Below are 19,392 nucleotides of genomic sequence, written 5' to 3' on the forward strand. Positions count from 1 at the left end.
TGACCCGAGGAAAAGTGGCAGGAGAAGATAGAATAACAGTCGATTTAATCAAAGATGGAGGAGATATCATGCTGATAAAGCTTGCAGCCCTTTACACGCAATACCTCACAATTTTAAGTATACTAGAGAACTGAAAGAATGCCAACATTATACTAATCCACAAGAAGGGAGATGTTAAATGATTGAAATTATAGGCCCATTAGCTTGCTTTCAGTATTGTATAAAATATTCCTCAAGATAATTTCCAATAGAATAAGGGCAACATTTGACTTCAGTCAATCAAGAGAACAGGCTGGCTTCGGGAAGGGATACTCTACAATGGATCACGTCCATGTCATCAATCAGGTAATTGAGAAATCTGCCGAGTACAATCAACCTCTCTATATGGCTTTCATAGATTATGAAAAGGCATTTGATTCAGTAGAGATACCAGCAGTAATAGAGGCATTACGTAAACAAGAAGTACAGGAGGCATACATGAATAACTTCTGATTTACTATCTACAAAGATGCCACAGCTACCTTGGTTTTGTACAAGTAGAAAGTTACCTATCAAGAAAGGGGTCAGGCAAAGAGACACAATCTCTCCAATACTTTTCACTGCATGCATGGAAGTTGTATACAAGCTATTAAACTGGGAAGGCTTAGGAGTGAGGATCAATGGTGAATATCTCTAACATTCGGTTTGCAGGTGACATTGTCCTGTTCAGTAACACTGGGGACAAATTACAACAAATTGAGGAACTTAATTACTTTACAGCATATGTTGCAATTTACAAATCATAACCAGTGAGTTTGCAAGGCGTATCCACCTGGACGAATTTCCAGAATGACGCGTTTGGAGGTATGCACCACCAATCTCGCCGTAAAAATGCACTGTTGTTCCATTTACTTTTTGAACAAAACGCTCTTTTATGCAGTGAAGCACAAAAGCAACTAGAATGCCCATGTCCCACACTTTGAGAAATAATATCTTGAAACTGGTGTCATCCTGGAGATTAATGCCAAGTGGATACATCTTGCAAACTCACCAGCTACAATTCATAAATTAATATATGTCCTATAACATAATTAATTAAAAGTTATTTAGTGGATTTTGTTAATTAGTTGAATATTTGTTTAGATTTTTTGTGCTAGTAATGCCTGCCTCTTCACATGATCCAACTCAAGGACATGAATTGTGCCATGTGCCACAGGCGTTTTTTAAAAATTCTGGAAAACTGAAAAATTTAATTTTAAAATTTTAAAAACTGAACTGGGGAACACTGGGTTAGACGTGGAACACACAGAGTTCAGACCCATGTTCTAAAATTCCTGTCTGACGACGGCCTGAATCATAGCAATGGTGGTTGCTGGCGGATCGGGAGGCATCGTGGAGAAAGCTGGCGAGTAGGCGGCCTCGAGTTTGTGGCGAACAATATGGGTGACGTCGTCACAGGTGGTGGTCTGACGCAGTCGACCCTCACATGTCGACGTAGCAGCAGTGTTGGGTAGCCGCGTGATGTGGTGTGAAATACGGCGGCTTTTAACTTGTTCAAGGCGACGGCATTCCTTTTCGTGGTGTCGATAGTCGTGACGTTGCCGAAAACAAGCAAATTGAAAGCGTTGTCGGCGATGCCTTTTAGCACATGCAACACTTTATCTGCTTCAGACATTATCATCAGCTTTGCGGCATAGAGCCAAGACGTCGAGGATGTATGAAACATACGGCTCTGTGGATGACTGAACACGAGACGGAAGGGCCTTTCTTGCGGCAACCTTACGTCCAATGGGGTCGCCGAACAGTTCCCATAGCTTTTATTTGAAACTGTCCCAACTGGTTATCTCGTCATCATGCATTAGGTGCCACAAGCGTGGGGTGCCGCCGAGATAAAAGATGACATTGGCGAGCATAATCGTTGGGCCCCACCTGTTATTAGCCCTTGCGTGTTCATACAGCTTGATCCACTCGTCAATGTCCTGTCCCTCCAGGCCAGAGAACACACCTGGGTCACGATGTGGGGCAACCATGACGATTGGAGCAGTCGAACAAGCCGAAGCCATTGCAGAAGCGGGCTCGTCACCGGGAGGCATGGTGACAAGCTCGATGTGCCGACCACTTCGGAGTTCCGTGGCGAGGACGGGGATCGCTAACCTCCACCAGAATGTTACGTGTGGAAAGACACAGACGAAGGAGGCTATTTACAGGTTATTTACACTGGAGCCAGACAGCCAGGCCGACACTCGCTCGCACCAAGGGCACCGACCAACTTCATTGTCATTCTTGCGGTGGCTCGTCTCTTGAGCATTGCTCGATGATATCGTAATAATGTATATATATATATATATTTAAATACCACGGTCGAGACGACGCTTTGTTCCAAAAAGGAAAGGTGATGCGATGTACGAGGTGTGACACAAAAAAAAACGAGACTGGTCCTATAACTTATTGCACTTACTCAATCAGTTCTCTGTCACATTATCACCTTCAAAGTAGTACCCTTCAGCATTCACACACTTCTGCATTCGGTGCTGCCATTGCTGGCAACAGTTCTGGAACGAGGTTTTTGGAAGGCCCTTCAGGAGATTCTCAGTTTTTGCCTGAACCTCTTCAACTGAGGTAAAATGGGTTCCCTTTAAGCAAGTAACTTTAGGAAGTAAAACAAAGTCGCATGGAGCCAAATCAGGTGAATAAGGAGGATGCCCTATCACAGTAATGTTTTTGCTGGTCAGAAACTGCTTGACAGATAGGGCCGTGTGAGAGGGTGCATTGTCCTGGTGCAACAGCCATCCATCACTCCACAGCTGTGACCTTTTTCTCCTAATTTTTTCACGAAGTCTTTTTAATACTTCAATGTAGTAGTGTTAACAGTCTGACCACTGGGAACCCACTCAATCATTACAACTCCATTAATGTCGAAGAAGACAATTAACATTGCCTTGAATTTTGATTTTGACGTGCGTGCTTTTTTGGGTCTTGGGGATCCTGGAGACTTCCACTGCATTGACTGGCGCTTACTTTCTGAGTCATAGGTAAAAATACATGTCTCATCACATGTTACAACAGATTCCAACAAATTTGGCTCGTTTGCAATGCGTTCTAACATGTCCACACACACATCTTTACTGCACTGTTTTTGGTCAACGGGCAGAAATTTTGGAACAACCTTCGCACAAATCTTTATCATGTTTAACTCGTCCGTTAAAATGCGTCGAACAGCTTCCCTATCCAAGTGAACCAACTCCGCCACTGCACGAACACTTAATCTTCGGTCACCACTAATCACATCACGAACTTTGGCAATGTTTTGGTCTGTAATCTCTGACCTTGGGCGCCCAGCACGTTCATCATCTTCCACACTGTCCCTTCCCCCTGAAAACTGCTTATGCCATTCAAACACACGTGCACGAGACAAAGTTACATCTCAATAAGCCTCGGTTATTATTTGAAATGTTTCCGTGGCTGATTTCTTAAGTTTCACAAGAAACTTGATGTTGATTCGCTGTTCGGTTTTTACATCAGACATTTTTCCGGCAGAATGCAGTTGCACATGTTCACTCAATGACACAGCACTCCCAAATGGCGTGATCGGTTTCGTCGAAACTGGACGCATGAATAGAGGAGGTGTATGGGATTACGTCAGCAAAACAGTTGTTGCCAACTCCACTCTTTTTTCAAGCTACACACTTAGTCTCGTTTCTTTTGTGTCACACCTCGTATTCCGATGATGGTAGTAATGGGCATCGTGAAAGAGCATCGGCATCTTGGTGCTTCCTTCCGGACTTGTATATGACATCGAAATCACATGCTTGTAATCGGAGTATCCAGTGGCCAAGGCGTCCAGACAAGTTTTTGATTGTCGACAACCAACATAGGGCATGGTGGTCGGTCACAACAGCGAAATGTCAACTGTGGAGGTATGGACGAAATTTCTCAATGGACCAGACAACAGCCAAACACTCTTGTTCGGTTATAGAGTACCATATTTTGTGGGGAGCACCCGCCTCCATTTCCTCCTGCGTACCCGCGGTGTCCCGTTCGCACGTGGCAACGGGTCGGGCCGGCGTAGACATGGGAGAGAGGCACTACGCGCTCCCTTTTTCCGTCGCTCTGATGACGCGCGTACCCTTCTTCCCCTACGCGGTTCACGGGAAAGGGAAACGTATCCGGCGGGCGAGGAGGACTTCCCCTCGCAAAAAGGTAAAAAAGCATAAAAGCGCGCCACCGGGGGAGACTCGCTCTCTTGGGACGCCGACACCTTGGAGCGCCTGGACGACAGCACCTGCCGCATCCCGTGAGTGATCTCGTTTGTCTGACCCACCCAGACAACGAGGCAAGCCTTTTTACTACTATTACTGAGAGGACGTCCCTCTGCGAGTGTTCGCTATTGCTAATAGCAATAAACGTTGTTACCGTTGACACCGCTGGTTGCCTTATTCGTCCGAACCCGGCGTAGCCGCGATTCCCGCGCTACGGGTTGGGAGTACCACGAAGCGACTGCGTGGGGCTAGATCCGGAGCTCGCCTTCAGCCCTAGCCGCATGCAGAGTGGAACCCCCACAATTTACACGATTGTAAGTCGACCCATTTTTTAAAATTTGAAAATCTGAATTGGGGGGGTCGACTTAAAATCGAAACCAAAACATGGCACTGCCAAAAAAGTGAGACCAACAGGAGCTGCAACTTAGTTACAATTTTATGTTTGCTCTGTGGCCCTACCCATAGCTTTTCGCTATTCCGTGTGTTTGTTCGCTCTTCGGAAGGGTTTTTCAACATTTTTGAGAGTTTTACAGTGTGCGCAACACTCATGGGGGGGGGGGGGGTGTCGATAGTTGATGGAATTGCCGTTGTTCCATTTGCGGCGGCACCATCAGAACGACGGCGCTTGCAGGGAGTATCGGTAGTTCACGGAAGAGCAGACACCGCTCATGGGTCACGGGTTTCTCTTTCCCTGTTGCGCTTAGCTTTCTCTATAGTATGACCAAAGGCATTGGCTTGACGCGTTCGACTTGACTGCTGGCTACGTGCTACTTCCATGCTTCCTCAGTCGTCATCAGTGCTCCAGGCCCACTAATGATTCGGCACTCGTCCACAGCAGCGTTCAAGAGGGCTGCCATCTTTTACGCTGAAGAACCAAATCACTGCGCAGCGGGCCGCAAGTGCGATGTTTCTGAACAGGTGGTGCGAGAGTGGCGACTGCAGCGAAGCGAAATTTTCACCTGTGACGGCAAGTGAGGAATTTCCCCCGGGCCGAAGTCTGGACGCTTTCCCGAGCTGTAGGCCAAGTTTGCGGCGTTCGTCGCTGAAATGCATTAACGGTCCCTGCCAGTGAAGTGCTACATGGTCATGAAACAAGCCCAGATCTTCGCCTTTTAAGGGCCTGCTCCGCTGTGAGTACAACGAGTGGCTGGCGGCAGAAGACCGCGAACTTACGCCAACTGGACCTGCCAAAAGAGCTTCCCTGACGGCTGCGTATGGTTGGGTGCATTCGGCATGGGCTGCTGTTCCACAAGATGTCGTGGTGCTTTCGTTTGTCAAATGTGGAATTTCACTGGACAACGGCGTGCTGTGGGACTGTAGCAGCGATGACGATGGCAGCATTCGTGAAGACGAGTAGACCAGTGACTATGTCAGCTACTAATAAATTTTCGTTATCGAATACGCCCTCGGGCATGCTCTTTTTTTTTTCTGTCACGTGATATGGGGGGGTCGACTTACATTCGAGTCGATTTACAATTGTGTAAATACGGTGCTTACTTTCCGCGGAGGTCAGAACGTGGCTTGCATATGCAATAACCTTTTCGCAAGATTCGTGGTCGCGCTGCAGCAGTACGGCACCAATTCCTTGACCACTAGCATCAGTATGCAGTAATGTGGGCACCTTGTCATCAAAATGACAAAGAACTGGTACGCGCTTGAGTTCTTGGAACGCGGCTTCATACTGATTGTTCCAATTGGAGGAACTGCAACTAGAAAGGAGCTTGCGGAGGGGCGAGGCAATGCTGGCGAAGTTCCGGATAAAACGTCGAAAATATGAGGCAAGTCCATGGAAGCTGCGCAGTTCTTTTGCACGTAGTGGGCGTGCAAAGTTGAGCACTGCGGAAATTTTGTCCGGATCGGGCTGGATGGCGTCTTTGCTAACGAGAGGACCCAGGACTTTAATCGTTGTGCTAGCGAAACGGAACTTCCTCGTGTTTAGTTGAAGTCCGGCATTAGAAAGGCATGTCAGCACTTCATCTAAGCGTTGCAGATGGTAAGTGAAAGTCGAGGAAAACACGACGATGTTGTCGAGGTAACATAGACAAGTTTTCCACTTGAAGCCGTGAAGAACAATATCAATCATTCTTTCAAATGAGGCGCAAGCATTGCATAGGCCGAAAGGCATTAGTACGTTAAACTCAAAGACCGTCCGGAGTAGAAAAGGCGGTCTTTTCTTTGTCCGCTTCGTGCATTGGAATTTGCCAATACCGGAGCAAAGATCAAGGCTGGAAAAGTATTGCGCGCCTTGCAAAGAATCAAGGGCGTCATCAATACAAGGCATCGGAAATACATCCTTACGGGTGATATTGTTTAGCGGGCGGTAGTCAACACAAAATCGCATCGATCCATCCTTCTGCACTAATACGACGGATGATGACCAAGAACTGGCGGAGGGACGTACGATGTTTCTTTTCAGCATATGGGCCACGTTCTCGATTTTGCGTTCGGCCAAACAGACTCCGTAGGGACGACGGCGTACAATAGTCTGGCCATAGGTGTCGATACGATGGAAGGCAACGGAGGTCTGTCCGAGTTACGAAATATTCACGTCAAAGGAGAGGCCTGATGCTTCGTGAGCAATTATAGCAACGCTTCACTCTGAGCAGCAGTAAGGTCAGGACTTATCACGGAGGCAAGGGCAGATGAAGTAGAGTTGCCCTGTTGAGGAAGAGCTTGTGAAGTGGCCAAAGGAAGCAGGGAGACTCATTGGGTGTCCACATAACAGGTCACTGCAGAGCCTTGAGGTAGGAGGATTGTCTCAGTGGTCATGTTTAAAGCAATGATTAATGCAGAGCTTTCTTTGAACCGCACCAGGCAGAAAGCGAAGATAATCCCATGGGCAAGACAGCGGCCATAAGGAGTGATGAACACGTCGCCATTTGTGATGTCCGTAGAAGAGAGTGTTATGATTTGCTTATGGCCGGGAGGCAGTACAGAATTGGCAGCAGCGAGAAAATGCAGTCGTGCCTCATCAGCACTCCCGCTGCAATGAACTGTCTCAGTCATATGGACGGCAAGAGATTAAAGTGAACGGTGAAGAGAGGAAGTCCCAACCTAAAACTAGTTCACGAGTGCACAGGAATAAAACCGCTAACTTAATGTGATGATGGATACCATCAATGAAGACGCATGCTGTACATTGGGCTGATGGCTGAATGATTGCTCCATTAGCCCCAATCAAGGATGATCCAACATAAGGCGGCTTCACTTTCCGCTGATGAGAGCACAGGTCCGCACGCATAACAGATATAGTAGCTCCCATGTCAATCAGAGCTAACAAACACATACCCCCTACAGACACCAATAACATGTTCGATGGACATTCAGGAGGATTTGGAGCACTTCGTGGCGATGCAGTTTTCCCTCCAAAAACTGCACTGGTTAGTTTTCCGGTCGCTGGACGTGGAGTTGAGACAAGCCAAAGTGGCGAAACAGAATGTTGCAGCGGCGATGAGGAGTGGTGTCTTGAGGCACGTGTTTTGTGGGCGGTGTTGGAGAAGTCAGCCGGAGATGGAGATCGGCGAGCGGGAGGATTATTGTCATATAAGTGCAGTAGACGCGAGGAAGTGGCTCATCGCGTTCAAAGGCAGCGTAACCATGACGTTAGTCTTGCTGGTGGCGTCGGCAAGACCAGGAGATGTGTCCTCAAAAGCAGCAGTAATAGCAGATAGGCCTCGACGAACGCCAGGCAGAGTAGTAAGGTGGGTTCGGATCTCGGGCGACTAAAGGGGCCAGGTGATCGTGAACAGACGCAGACGGTGTGATTGGAGACAGTGCGGCTGGCATTGCAGCAACCTGGGTGTAAGAAGCCGGTTGTGGGCAAGGAGAAGCATTAGTATGCTGGGCGTTATGCAGGGAGGCCAATTCCTCCTTGATAATGCCGCGCAGGTCAGTAGAAGCAGGTTGGACGTGAGCGCTGCTGCAAGGGAGTGAGCCATGCACTTGCAATTCCTCACGAATTATGGCTCGAATGATAGATCAGAGCTCAATACTGTTTGCCAGGGGGGTTGCAGGAAAACTCTGGTTGCAAGCGGAGTGATTGCAGGGCGTCGAGGCGCTGACAGACGGAGACGACGTCCGACACCATCAAAGGGTTTTGAGCGGCGAGTGCGTTGAAGGCAGTAAATCCTATACCCTTAAGAAGGTGCTGCACGCGGTCAGTTTCTGGTATGGCACTGTCGACACAGCGGCAAAGCGCGAGGATGTCCTCAATGTACGAGGTACACGACTCGTCATAATGCTGGACGCGCTCAGACAGCCTCTTTTTCGCAACTTCCGAACGAACCGTAGGTGTGCCAAAAATCTGCCGTAGCTGCTCCTTGAAAGACGACCAATCACGGATGTCTCTCTTGTTATTTATGAACCATGTCTTGGCTACTTGAGAGACGTAAAATGGTACGTTTTTTAACCTCAATGTCTCATTCCAGTTGTACTCGCTGACACGATCGCAGTTGTCGAGCCAGTCTTCAATGTCCTCACCAGGCAAGCTACAGAAGATTTCAGGAATGCAATACCGGTTGTTGGCAGGGCTGGGAGTGGGGGTGGCTGGCACTTGAACCAAGCTGGTTGACGCTGCGGGCTGGTCTTACGACATGGCGGCCTCTTGGCGTAAGCTGCATCCCTAACGTAGCTCCAGGTGAGATCTTGAAGAGGATTGAGGTCGAAGGGATTTTAAAGCGCCTCTACCACTTGAAATATCATGGTCGAGACAACACTTTATTCCAAAAAGGAAAAATGATGCCAACGCAAAAAACAAACATGAGCCGATGATTGATGATGACTTTGTACAGATGAAGGTGAAGTTCGCATAAATGTTTACAATATATATATAAATATAAATTTTCACAGCCCATTTGTGCATAGCTCGTATATCAACAAACCACATTTCACAGCCAAGGCAAAATCTCCATGCCCTGTAAAAGGAAGCCTTCAGAGCATAATATCTTCATGTGCAACCACTCAGACCAATTTTTACCCATTTTAAAAGCAGCTTTCTTGTGTACCTAATGCTTGCACTTAGATACCTCAAGACACATTTTTATTTTGAATGTTTACAGAATGATCATTACTTCTAAGAACTTTACATTTTAATGTACACATGCATGCACACAAACAATGAGATTAATCAGCATTATACAGACAATACATGAGAAAAGAGTGCATTTAAATACCTTCTTGATAACTAGATTATTAAATCATAGTTTCTGTGGTGGTACAAACAGTAAATAGAGAAAAATTCATACAAGGGGAATGGGAGAATGTGAACCATCAGGAGAGTCTCTTGCTGGCCTGCAAACCAGGTGAAGGATGTGCATCTTCCCAAGATCCTGTATTAAAGAACAACAGAATACTTTATGTAGGCAATTGAAGGAATGGATAAACAGCTCTAATGGAATAAAGAATCATTCTGAATCTAACAGAACTGCACAATGTACATTGTGCAAGCTGCCCAGATCAGACCTCAATTAAATTCAAGAATCAATCATTTACTGCCACAGAGTATTGCATTGAGCACTATGTATAGGCAGGAATTTATCCCCTTACAGACAGGTGACAACTATAAAAGTTTCAATATTTAACTTTTAAATAATAATTTTTGCTCAGGTATTGCTACTATGGAGTGCAAGCTGGCTTGTACTTGAGGTGTGCTTGCTCAGAAGGAAAAGCAAGGCTAGCCCTTCAAGACCTTTGACCCCAAAATCAGCCGGAGAATACATTGACGTTCCAAGCAGTTTCGTATACCACTGCTTGGTGAAGGCCATGTGCGAAAAGTATTCGTGCAATGTAAATGCATTTTGCCACAAGTTTTGATACTGATACCTCAAAACTACTAAAGTTACTAACTGAAAATTTTATTAATGAAATTTAGTTAATAGCCTCATTCCCAATTACTGCACAAAATCTGATGCTCACACCTAGAATGAAGTTAAGCTGACAAAAATTACCCTTTCGTCTCATACCACCTATTTTAACAACTGGAGATATCTGTTCCTGAAACATCTGGTACACTCCAGCATTTGCTATGACATAAGAGTTATAAAGTGATCAACTAGACAATGAAAATGAAAGAAAGGAAAGATTAAAATAGGGAAAAAATATACACACATGCAAGTAAAAAAAAAACAAAGTAGAAGGCAAAATCCACACCACATGCGCATACAAACTATTAAGCTGCTGAGCAATGATCCTTACTATTAGAACAAAACAATGTGGCTGTGCTGTGCAGCCCACTAGAAGTAGGCAACTGTTGTATCATTCAATGTTCAAAAACTAGCTTTCACTTACCATTCGAAACACATCTTTCAAAGCTGTTTCATCTTCTAGCAGCTGTCCTGAATAGATCAGCTTCTGATCTTCTGGCCTCTGGACATGAGAACAGCAATTGCTCATTTCATTTTTCATCAACCTATAGCTAGAAATTAGTTCAATTTGGTCCTCTTGAAAAAACCAGTAATGTTTTCGGCATTCACCCTATTTGCCCAGCCTTGCGATCACTCTACTCTTCGGTTTAGTTGCAACTTCCCGTTTGCATGAGCAACACAATGTAGAAACTTAAAACAACAGAAAGCCGAGCTAGTTGGTAAGGATTCATAATGCAAAGAAGGGGTAAGGCATGCACACATGAACACGGCGTTCGTGTTGTCCACTTCTCTTCTCGTGTCCGTGTCTGCACACCTTACCCCTTTGCATTACAATGTAGAGAAATATGATGGGACCGTGCAAAAGTCGGCCATACAACTATTAGCATCAAGTCAATCATTTTGCGAATCGTACATGAAGCACTTTCTATATCGAACTACAGAGAACTGGGTGCTATTTAAAACAAAAATGCTAAAGACAAACTTTTCTGAACACATACTTTCTGAGTAGCCTAAAGTGCAGCATAAGGGCAGCTGTTTTACATCTTATGCAACTAAGGTTGACTTTTATGTTATCACCGTATGTCAGAAATATGATCCCCCTCCTCACCCATTCAATGAAATTAAGAAATTAAAGAAGTACATAGTCTTGTTCCTCACAAAATTTCAGTCTCGAAGCCACCTTGAAAGCACAATTTGGCAATGCGGTTAGAAAGGATAGTTTTCTTGGAGGTTGTGTTTAGTAGGGGAAAAAAATATTTCAAAACATGCTACATTTCCTGAGCAATGGCAATCAATCAAGGGACCCTTTTTCTTGAACTCCATATCGCTCAGTGGCATATACTTCAAGCTTTCTCCACCTTATTTGTGCCTTAGAGCTGTCAAGAGCTCAACTGAGCTCCTGAGATGCTTGCCTTAGTCACTTTCGCTTGCTCAACGTGCTTCCTTGTCTGCCCACCATATTCCAGCACCAGTTTTTCGAGAACTCTTATGATACTGCGCGGTACACCCTCATTGAACACGAGCAAAGCGAAGGCTGCTGCAGTCTCCCCTGTTTTCAAGGTCACAAGCTCTGTCTTCAGGCACCTCTTCCCCATTAACAATTGAATAATTCATCTGTATTGTTGAACATTCTGCAAGGAACTCTGGATTGTATAGAGGCACAGGCTCTTTTGCAATGTCTCTGCTGAAGGCTTGATGAATAGGTCTTGGCACAGGTGGCTTGACCGCATCAACCGGCATAATGGTGGCAAAGTGGAATGGTGCTGGGTTATTTTTTTAAATGCACTTAAATCGAAGGAGAAGTCGCACTAGCCTGCCTTCCTTCTTCGACTTCTTTTTGAATGCCTTTGTAAAATTGAGTCAACCAGGGCTAGGTGTTGACTGTAATCCCCCAATCTGAGTTTCAGTTTTGGTTTGCTAATCATTCTAAACTTGCCACGGTCATAAAGACGCCTTTTTTTCTAGCATTTCTTTTTATGCGCGATATTTGCACCCTTGACAGAAGTTCTCTTACGGACAAATAGCGCGATGAACTATCTTTTGAATTAAGGCATACATATTGTGTTCAGTTTTTCTTGTACTTGGCAGCTGCATCTAGAAAACAGCGTTCACGGATGCTTTTGATGGCAAGCGCTCGACACCACCATGTGAAAAGTCAACTTTATTCTTTTCTATACTGCAGATGACAACTAAACTTGATGAGGTTTCCTTATTAGTTGATGAATTCAATCAACATAAATTTCTTTTTCTTTTTTTATGCGTGTGAGTGTGTGTGAAAATTACTCTTAGCCATGCACCCCCCCTTAGACACTGTCATACCAAGCTTAGTAAAGATAACTCTGGCACTGCAGTCACTCAACCACTATTGGAATCGTGGGTAGTACATGGAATTTTAGAAGATTCAGCATGCAACTTAACTTTCTTTTTTACAGAAGTGCTTTACAGTCACAACGAATTAGTTTCGTTGCATAATGCTCAGCCAAAATGAATAGCGACATATTGTAGTGTGCTTGTTGCCAAATTTAGATGTTTAGCAATACTCCCTTTGAAAAATATATTTTAAAGATTTCTGTCGATTGTGGTGTTATGGCTGTGGCCAATGATGAAGGGTACAGAACCATTGGATGGTACAAAGAGGCTATTGAAAGTAACTGTTGCGATAAAACAAATTTCCAATGAAAAATTACTTCGATGAACTTCGTTTGCATGGGGCTGTCAATTAGAAAATTTTCAGCACTGGTTCTGCATTACTGCTTCATATGGCAGCATTTTTACCTTGACCTTAAGTCGAGCTAGAGCCTCTTGAGTTTAGCAAGTCATTAGCACCAAACAAGTAGTAGTGGCCCTCATAACACCAAAGAAAAACAAAAGAAACACCATGTCACAGAGAAGTATAGAAGCATTGAATGCTGGGTAAGCTGAATGCTGGGTGACAAGTATAGTGGGTGGATGAATGGGTGCAAAAGCCTGCCTCTCTTTAGCCTACAAAATGCACAGTGTGGAAGGAGTGTGAGCACCATGCATGAGGTTGAAGGGTAACTTTTGCCAATAACTCTTGATATGTAATGCTGGAGGATATTCATGAGTGATGCCCTTTAGTCCATAACTTCCACAATTTTGCTAAATAGTGTTTAGGGCCCTCCAAGGACTTTCCTGAACATTGTAACATTCACTATTAAGCTTCTTACTGAAGACTGTGTCACTTGTGAAATAACCTACCCTGGCAATCCATCCAAAATCGTGCTGCCCGCTTTATAACTTCCAATTACAGTTGTCAATCTAGCATTACCCAAATTAAATACGATGTTCCCTTTCCGGACTCGGATTCCCGCCGCTCTGTTGCCCTTCTATAACTCTTTTATAAATGCTACTATAACTCATGGTCCAGCCGTTTGTCGCTTGAAATTCCTTCTCGCACATCTACTCGACTTCATAACCATCTCAGTTTCAGGCGCATTTTTGGCTGCACACAGTCATTCAATAACTGTGCATTACCGTGTGCCATCGCACTAGGGAATAGCCTTCCAAATAATATTGTTGCATTAAAAGATCCTGCCAAATTTCATGAACTTTTGGGACTTCACATGTTCGCTTGACTATGTTGTTCGACTTTGTTTTGCGTTGTACTCCCTTGACTTTGTATGGATTTTTTGCAGTGTTTATCAGTGTTTCTTTTTCTTCCAATGTACAAACTTACTTGTTTCTCCTACTTTGTAGTTCCCTTTTTTGCCTTAAATATTTGTCATTTTTCTGTAACCCCCCACCCAATGCTCCTCCGAGCCAGTAGGGTAAACTGAATAAATAAATATAAATTACCTTTCACTACAAATGTATTTTGACAATTTCTCTTCTTGGTGTCATCACTGGCTAACGAAACTTAATGCCAATAGGTGCAAATTGATGTAAATGCCACCGAAAGACAACATTAGCAGGTTCCATAAAAAATTAAAGTCTGTTCTTCCTGCTGTTGCTTCATACAAATACAAAGGTGTTTGCACTGTCATGGCAAACTTGGGGTTATTATGTGACTAATAATGCGAACCAAACCGTATTTCTACTATTGAAATAAGCACCTGTAAGATCTAACTTCGAATATGCTTTGCCAGTCTGGGTTCAACCTATAATAAGGCTTTTGCCTTTACTCAAGGCCATTCAAGATCAATCTGTGCATTTTTTAGTAGTGCTACACATGCAGCAACTCAGGACTGCATAGGGGAAAACTTGTGAAGCTAGTTAATATGAAATTTCGTGCAAGTATGTGAGCATGAATGCTGTTTTCAAGAACAATTTGCTATTAGCATTAGAATTTTGAACAAAACGTCCTCTTCCACATCAACTTGACCTTTCTGATAGGCTGCCACCACAAACAACAAATTAAAAAAAAATAAGTGATGCAATGTCACACTGCAGTGCTTAAGAAGGTCACGCAGAGACTCCTCATGATATACTATCATCAGAGGTGACAGGATCACAAGTGTTTCAGAAAATAAGATAAAATAACAATGAAACAAAGCACGGAAGGCGGACTGCAAACAATATTTGGAATTAAAGACAATGCATGCAAGCTCAACACAAAAGCCATGAACAAGCATTTAATGCTCATTATTTTAAAAGTGTCGACAGTGCATGTTTTCCACCCATGTTTAATGAGCCACACGCTAATTTCATGGATTTACTTACAGGCTTATTTGGGTAGACTTTGGAGAGGTGCTGCTTGAGCTGCTGCACGGACCAGTCCAAAGAACAATACACCTGTTGGTCTCCAAATTTTTGGTTAGGCGCCCGAATCACAAGGCAAGTGCTCATATTTTGAGCTGCCATAAATGCACTTCCCCGCAATGCTTGCTTGCCTCCTATAAAAGCACACGTACGCAAACAAATAAATTAAAACGCAAATGTTTCCTTGAAGCACTTCCAACTTTCGCGCATGACAAGGACATTTACGCTCTTGTTCGTGGTTTCCGAACACAAGCTAAACAGTTCACGCAAGGGTCGAATTCAACAAACAATTTTGCACATTCAGAAACCAGGAGAAACGCGTACAATAAGCTTTCGCGCAGGTGGTCCACGTAATGCCCTAGAAGCACGCGATTGACATCATAACTAGAGCTTTACAATCGACGGAGGACTGAACTTCGCTTACAACATGCAAACGCGCGACATGGCCCGAACGCAAAAGAAAAAAAAAAAAAGTAGGGGGGGGGGGGGAGAGACGCTTATTCGGTGATGCAAGTGTTGCTCGAGCGCTTATCACTAAGCGCAGTGGCAAACATCTTGGTAGGCAGACTGTACAACTGCTAGCGTTTTTAAGGCTCCTGTCCTAGCGTTATATCTTTCATCAGGCAGATCTTTTTTTCTCGCGAGCTAGCAGTCGCCGACGTTCAGGACTCTACGAAGATTATGATACGAAAACGTCGCGCACTATGCACAAGAAACCTCAGCCACAATTCAGAGCGCATCACTGTCAGTAATCTTCAAACAATTAACGCGCACGACGTAGATACATATCAACGATAGCCTAGAGAACACCACACCGCAATAATTCGCGCATAACAGCTCTGGTACTATACGTAAAACGAACTGTGGGTGACCTCGATGAGAAAACAGTCGTCAAAGATTAAGAATTCAACACAACTTGAGCGCAACTCAACTAAAAGGATTAGTTTAACAGGCACTAGAGTCTAGCGAGCTCCTTAACGCGTGGCAAGCGCTTGTAGTCAGGAGAAAAGGCAAGAATCAATTATTGACCAAACCTCCGCGGTGATAGTGAATTCCAAACTGTACTTGCCCGTGACCGCGCGCTAAAAAGGAAGTGATCGTGCAAGGTGCACGTACCTTTTGCTGCCTGAATATAAGCGAAGATCACAGTTCAAGAGAATTTTTTTATGCATAAAGTAGCAAAACCACACGCCGCTCAAATAAAGTCGTCCCAACCCCCCTCAAGTGTTCTGCAAAAGCCGAAGATTTGTCGTTCACTCATTGGTGGGCACCTCGTAACGAGAGTAACGTTTAGTCCGTGTACTCTCGCCAGCAATGGTCCCGGTGGCAGCCACCGCCGCCACCGGTGGCGCTGTTGTAGCCGTGGTTTACGGTTTACGCACTTTATTCTATGGTTTACGTTTGCATATGGACGGCTGTTTGGCTGTTGAGGCGTTGGATGTTGCTACAAGTGTGATATTTGACCTTTGCATTTGCTCCATATCTTGCCTGCGTTAAACCAAATGATCATTGATGATGCCTTATCTTCGAAGGACGTGTTGGTACTACGATCACAAAAGCGAAAGTCTTGTGAGTATAATATATAATGTGACACCGGAGCTCATGTTACTTTGCAGCACAACAGAAAATTTTATATATTTTCCGCCCGGATATGCTCTCATCTTTTGTAAAAATAAACACAGCAAGCGAGCTTCACTGCAGATTTGACGGCTTAACAGAAGCGATGAGTACGTTGAAGGACATAATTGGTGGAAAGAAACCGGCTAGTCAAAGGAGGCGTGTCTACAAAGCTTGATAGCTAGTTGCCGACTCTTGCTCGCCTCATGTGTCTTCACCATTATCGTAGACTGTTTACGATGACACCCTGAATGTGCCTAACGTATGGTTAGTGTTGCACACACTGCATGACTTTTCGTTGGTGGTACAGTTCGAGTGTGCTTTTCTGCTCAATAAGAAATGTGGCGCTTGAAATAGAGGAGTAAAATGTTGCTACGAGGAATAGTACATTTGTGACTTTCATTGAATGCGTTCTAGTTGTCCATCTGATAGTGTTTATTTGGGGGCTCCTCCGACCCTACGTTAGGAAATGCTGACCAAGCTCTCCGCGTGCTGTGTTAACCAACGCCGATGGCTTGGACAAAGAGCCGTTAGTAAATATTATAAATAATGTTGGCATCGCTCTTGGCTAATGGCTAGACCGCACATATGCTATCGTACTATATTAAATATGTAGTTCCTTTTCTTTCTTTACTTGAGTGCTATAGTTAATGAGATCATAACCTCGAGCAGCATTGATGTGTTGTATCTTGTAATGTTTAGGTCTGTGCATTCTCGTGTTATATTTCTCCAGTGTTAACAGCAACCGTCAAAATTATAATTATTCTAACCTCGCAGCCATAAAGCAAGTTTAAAATCGCCTGTGCAGATGACAGCTTTTTTTTTTTTTTCTGTTGCCTTGCACTTCCTTATTGTAAGTTTTGTGTAGTTTTGCTTTTATGTGCCTTCATGAAAAACACAACACAGCAGGAGTGCAGACAGCATAATTGACTGGAATCAGCTATGTGGTTACAGAGTGGCAGCAGCTGTCATGTGAAACTTCTGTGGCTGCGATAAACATTTTATGCATCTCTGAGCAAAGAAGCTAGCTAGCTTTTGTATAGCGCATAACTGATAAAGCATAGGTATGTGTATATTCTTTATTAAAGCCTGTTCTACCAACTGATCATTTCGGTAAAGGCGCACTTCACAGCTATTTGAATTGCACGGGTACTCATGATCCCCTTCCTTCTTTTTTATGCTCCAGAGCCCCCCCCCCCCTTCCCCCACCCATTGCCTGCCCCTCTTTTAAGATCAAAGCAGAAAGCTGGGCTAGTTGGTGTGTCATCATTATTCAAAAGACTAGCGCAAAGTAGCAGGGACAAAGACAGAGAAGACGACAGAACGAGCGCTCGTCCTGTCGTCTTCTCTGTCTTTGTCCCTGCTACTTTGCGCTAGTCTTTTGAATAATGACCCTCTTTTAAGCTCTGAAATGCTGCTGGCAGTACTTGTTTATTTTAAGGGGACATTGATTTACAAGCACTGCATGAACACAATTTCCCTTTACCTGATGCATTTGGCACTCACCTCATTGCATAACACTATAATGTGCTTGTTTATTGCTTTTAGGGGTGTGCAAATATCCAAAACTTTCAAATAATTAATTGAATATTGTCATACTGAATTTGGTCCTCGAATCGAATACTCACTATTTGAAAATATGTATATTTCTTTATATGTTACATTGTCGACTGAACACAATCAAACATGAAATTGAAGCAGAAATTCAATATTTTTCATCCCATCCTGAGTGGACATTACTAGAGCATGCTGTATCGCTCATTCAGTCAGACTTTTTCAGTAACTGGATCACTTGCAATAGAATAATTAGACATGGCATTTGGCAATGAATATTGTTTGGTACTATTGGAACACGCTTCATCTTTTTCCACTAGTCAGATTAAATCAGAATATGTTTCATTGCAGCATACTTTATACAGTTGTTGTTTATACAGTTATGCTTTATACAATTGTGGACTGTCTGCCGTGATAATTCGAACTAGAGAAAATATGCTTGTTTTTTTTCCACTCTGCCATTGCTAGAGATCACACGCATGTCTTGACACGACGGTATACTTAGATAATAATTTGTCCACGAGGTTTGCTTTATATATTGATTATGAATGATGAATTCTCTTTAGAACCCTGAGTTTGCAAACAATCTGCCTAGTTCTTAATGTTTCCTTTGTGCTTTTAATAAAGGATGCTTTATAATGTGCAGTGTAATGACATACTCAATTATTGATGTGAAAACTAGGATGTTAAAGTTGTTTTTTATTATTGGTTAGAAGCCTGTACATTATTTGCAATCTATTAGAAAAATATTTATTGTTCGATTCTGGCACTATTCAATTTGTATTTGATTCGGCTTCAAAAACTGCTATTCACCCCCCCCAACTTGCGGTTCACGTGTAAAGGTTTGCTCCCAGCAACAATTTTTTTTTTGTATTTAAGAAAGAAATGCAATTAGCTTCACTGTGTCACTATAAATAGTGTACGATTAGCTAGGCAGCATCAACTTATTAGCTTATACAGTTGTATTTAATACTATTACTGGTTGCTTCCTCGCCTCCTTCAGCCATCTCACTGACCAGCATCAAGCAAGCATAGAAGTCGAAGCACTGAAGATGGTTGCAGATGCTTTTTTCAAGACGGGCGGCCAGGTTGACGGTATGGGTTTTCTGTGCTATTGAGTATTTCTTGAGTGTGCATAGCCTCCCAATGCTGCAAGATGCTACAATGTTATGCACTGACAGCCAGCCATAAGGAAAGTACATTGTACCACTGAGAGTAAAGTCTGGATAACATTTGACTGCTGCAAAAAGTTTTGTTATGGTTTCAGCCCATACATGTGACTTTGAATTGAAGGCCGCAGTGCATGCTTGCTATGTGGCATAACACAGTGTATCTCCCAATTCCAAGCTTTAAGAGAATTTAGCTTTAAAAAAAACTATTCTCATGGTATCCAGAATTTGGCT

The 19,392-nt window shown here is 43.7% G+C and overlaps 2 protein-coding genes across 4 annotated transcripts in view; one reads left to right on the forward strand and one right to left on the reverse strand.

Moving 5' to 3' along the window:
- The window catches only part of Herp (Homocysteine-induced endoplasmic reticulum protein), a 56,503-nt gene extending 40,581 nt beyond the window's left edge, over positions 1-15,922 (reverse strand). The window contains exons 1-4 of the mRNA XM_075703966.1: positions 15,853-15,922; positions 14,780-14,952; positions 10,524-10,601; positions 9,482-9,565 (exon numbers count right to left, since the gene is read on the reverse strand). Of these exons, the coding sequence (XP_075560081.1) occupies positions 9,482-9,565; positions 10,524-10,601; positions 14,780-14,920 (303 nt within the window). The 5' untranslated portion in view covers positions 14,921-14,952; positions 15,853-15,922. The remainder of the gene's footprint in view (positions 1-9,481; positions 9,566-10,523; positions 10,602-14,779; positions 14,953-15,852) is intronic.
- Positions 15,923-16,171: 249 nt separating this feature from the next.
- Positions 16,172-19,392, forward strand: part of c11.1 (maestro heat like repeat family protein c11.1) — a 212,376-nt gene continuing 209,155 nt past the window's right edge. The window contains exons 1-2 of one of the 3 annotated variants that reach the window (XM_075703967.1): positions 16,172-16,387; positions 18,993-19,084. In XM_075703967.1, the coding sequence (XP_075560082.1) occupies positions 19,042-19,084 (43 nt within the window). In that variant the 5' untranslated portion in view covers positions 16,172-16,387; positions 18,993-19,041. Of the gene's footprint in view, positions 16,388-16,618; positions 16,703-18,992; positions 19,085-19,392 lie in introns of those variants that run through there. The other 2 variants (XM_075703969.1, XM_075703968.1) reach the window with 2 other exon arrangements.

This window comes from Dermacentor variabilis, chromosome 1 (assembly GCF_050947875.1).
Source record: "Dermacentor variabilis isolate Ectoservices chromosome 1, ASM5094787v1, whole genome shotgun sequence".
Classification (NCBI taxonomy): Eukaryota; Metazoa; Arthropoda; class Arachnida; order Ixodida; family Ixodidae; genus Dermacentor; species Dermacentor variabilis.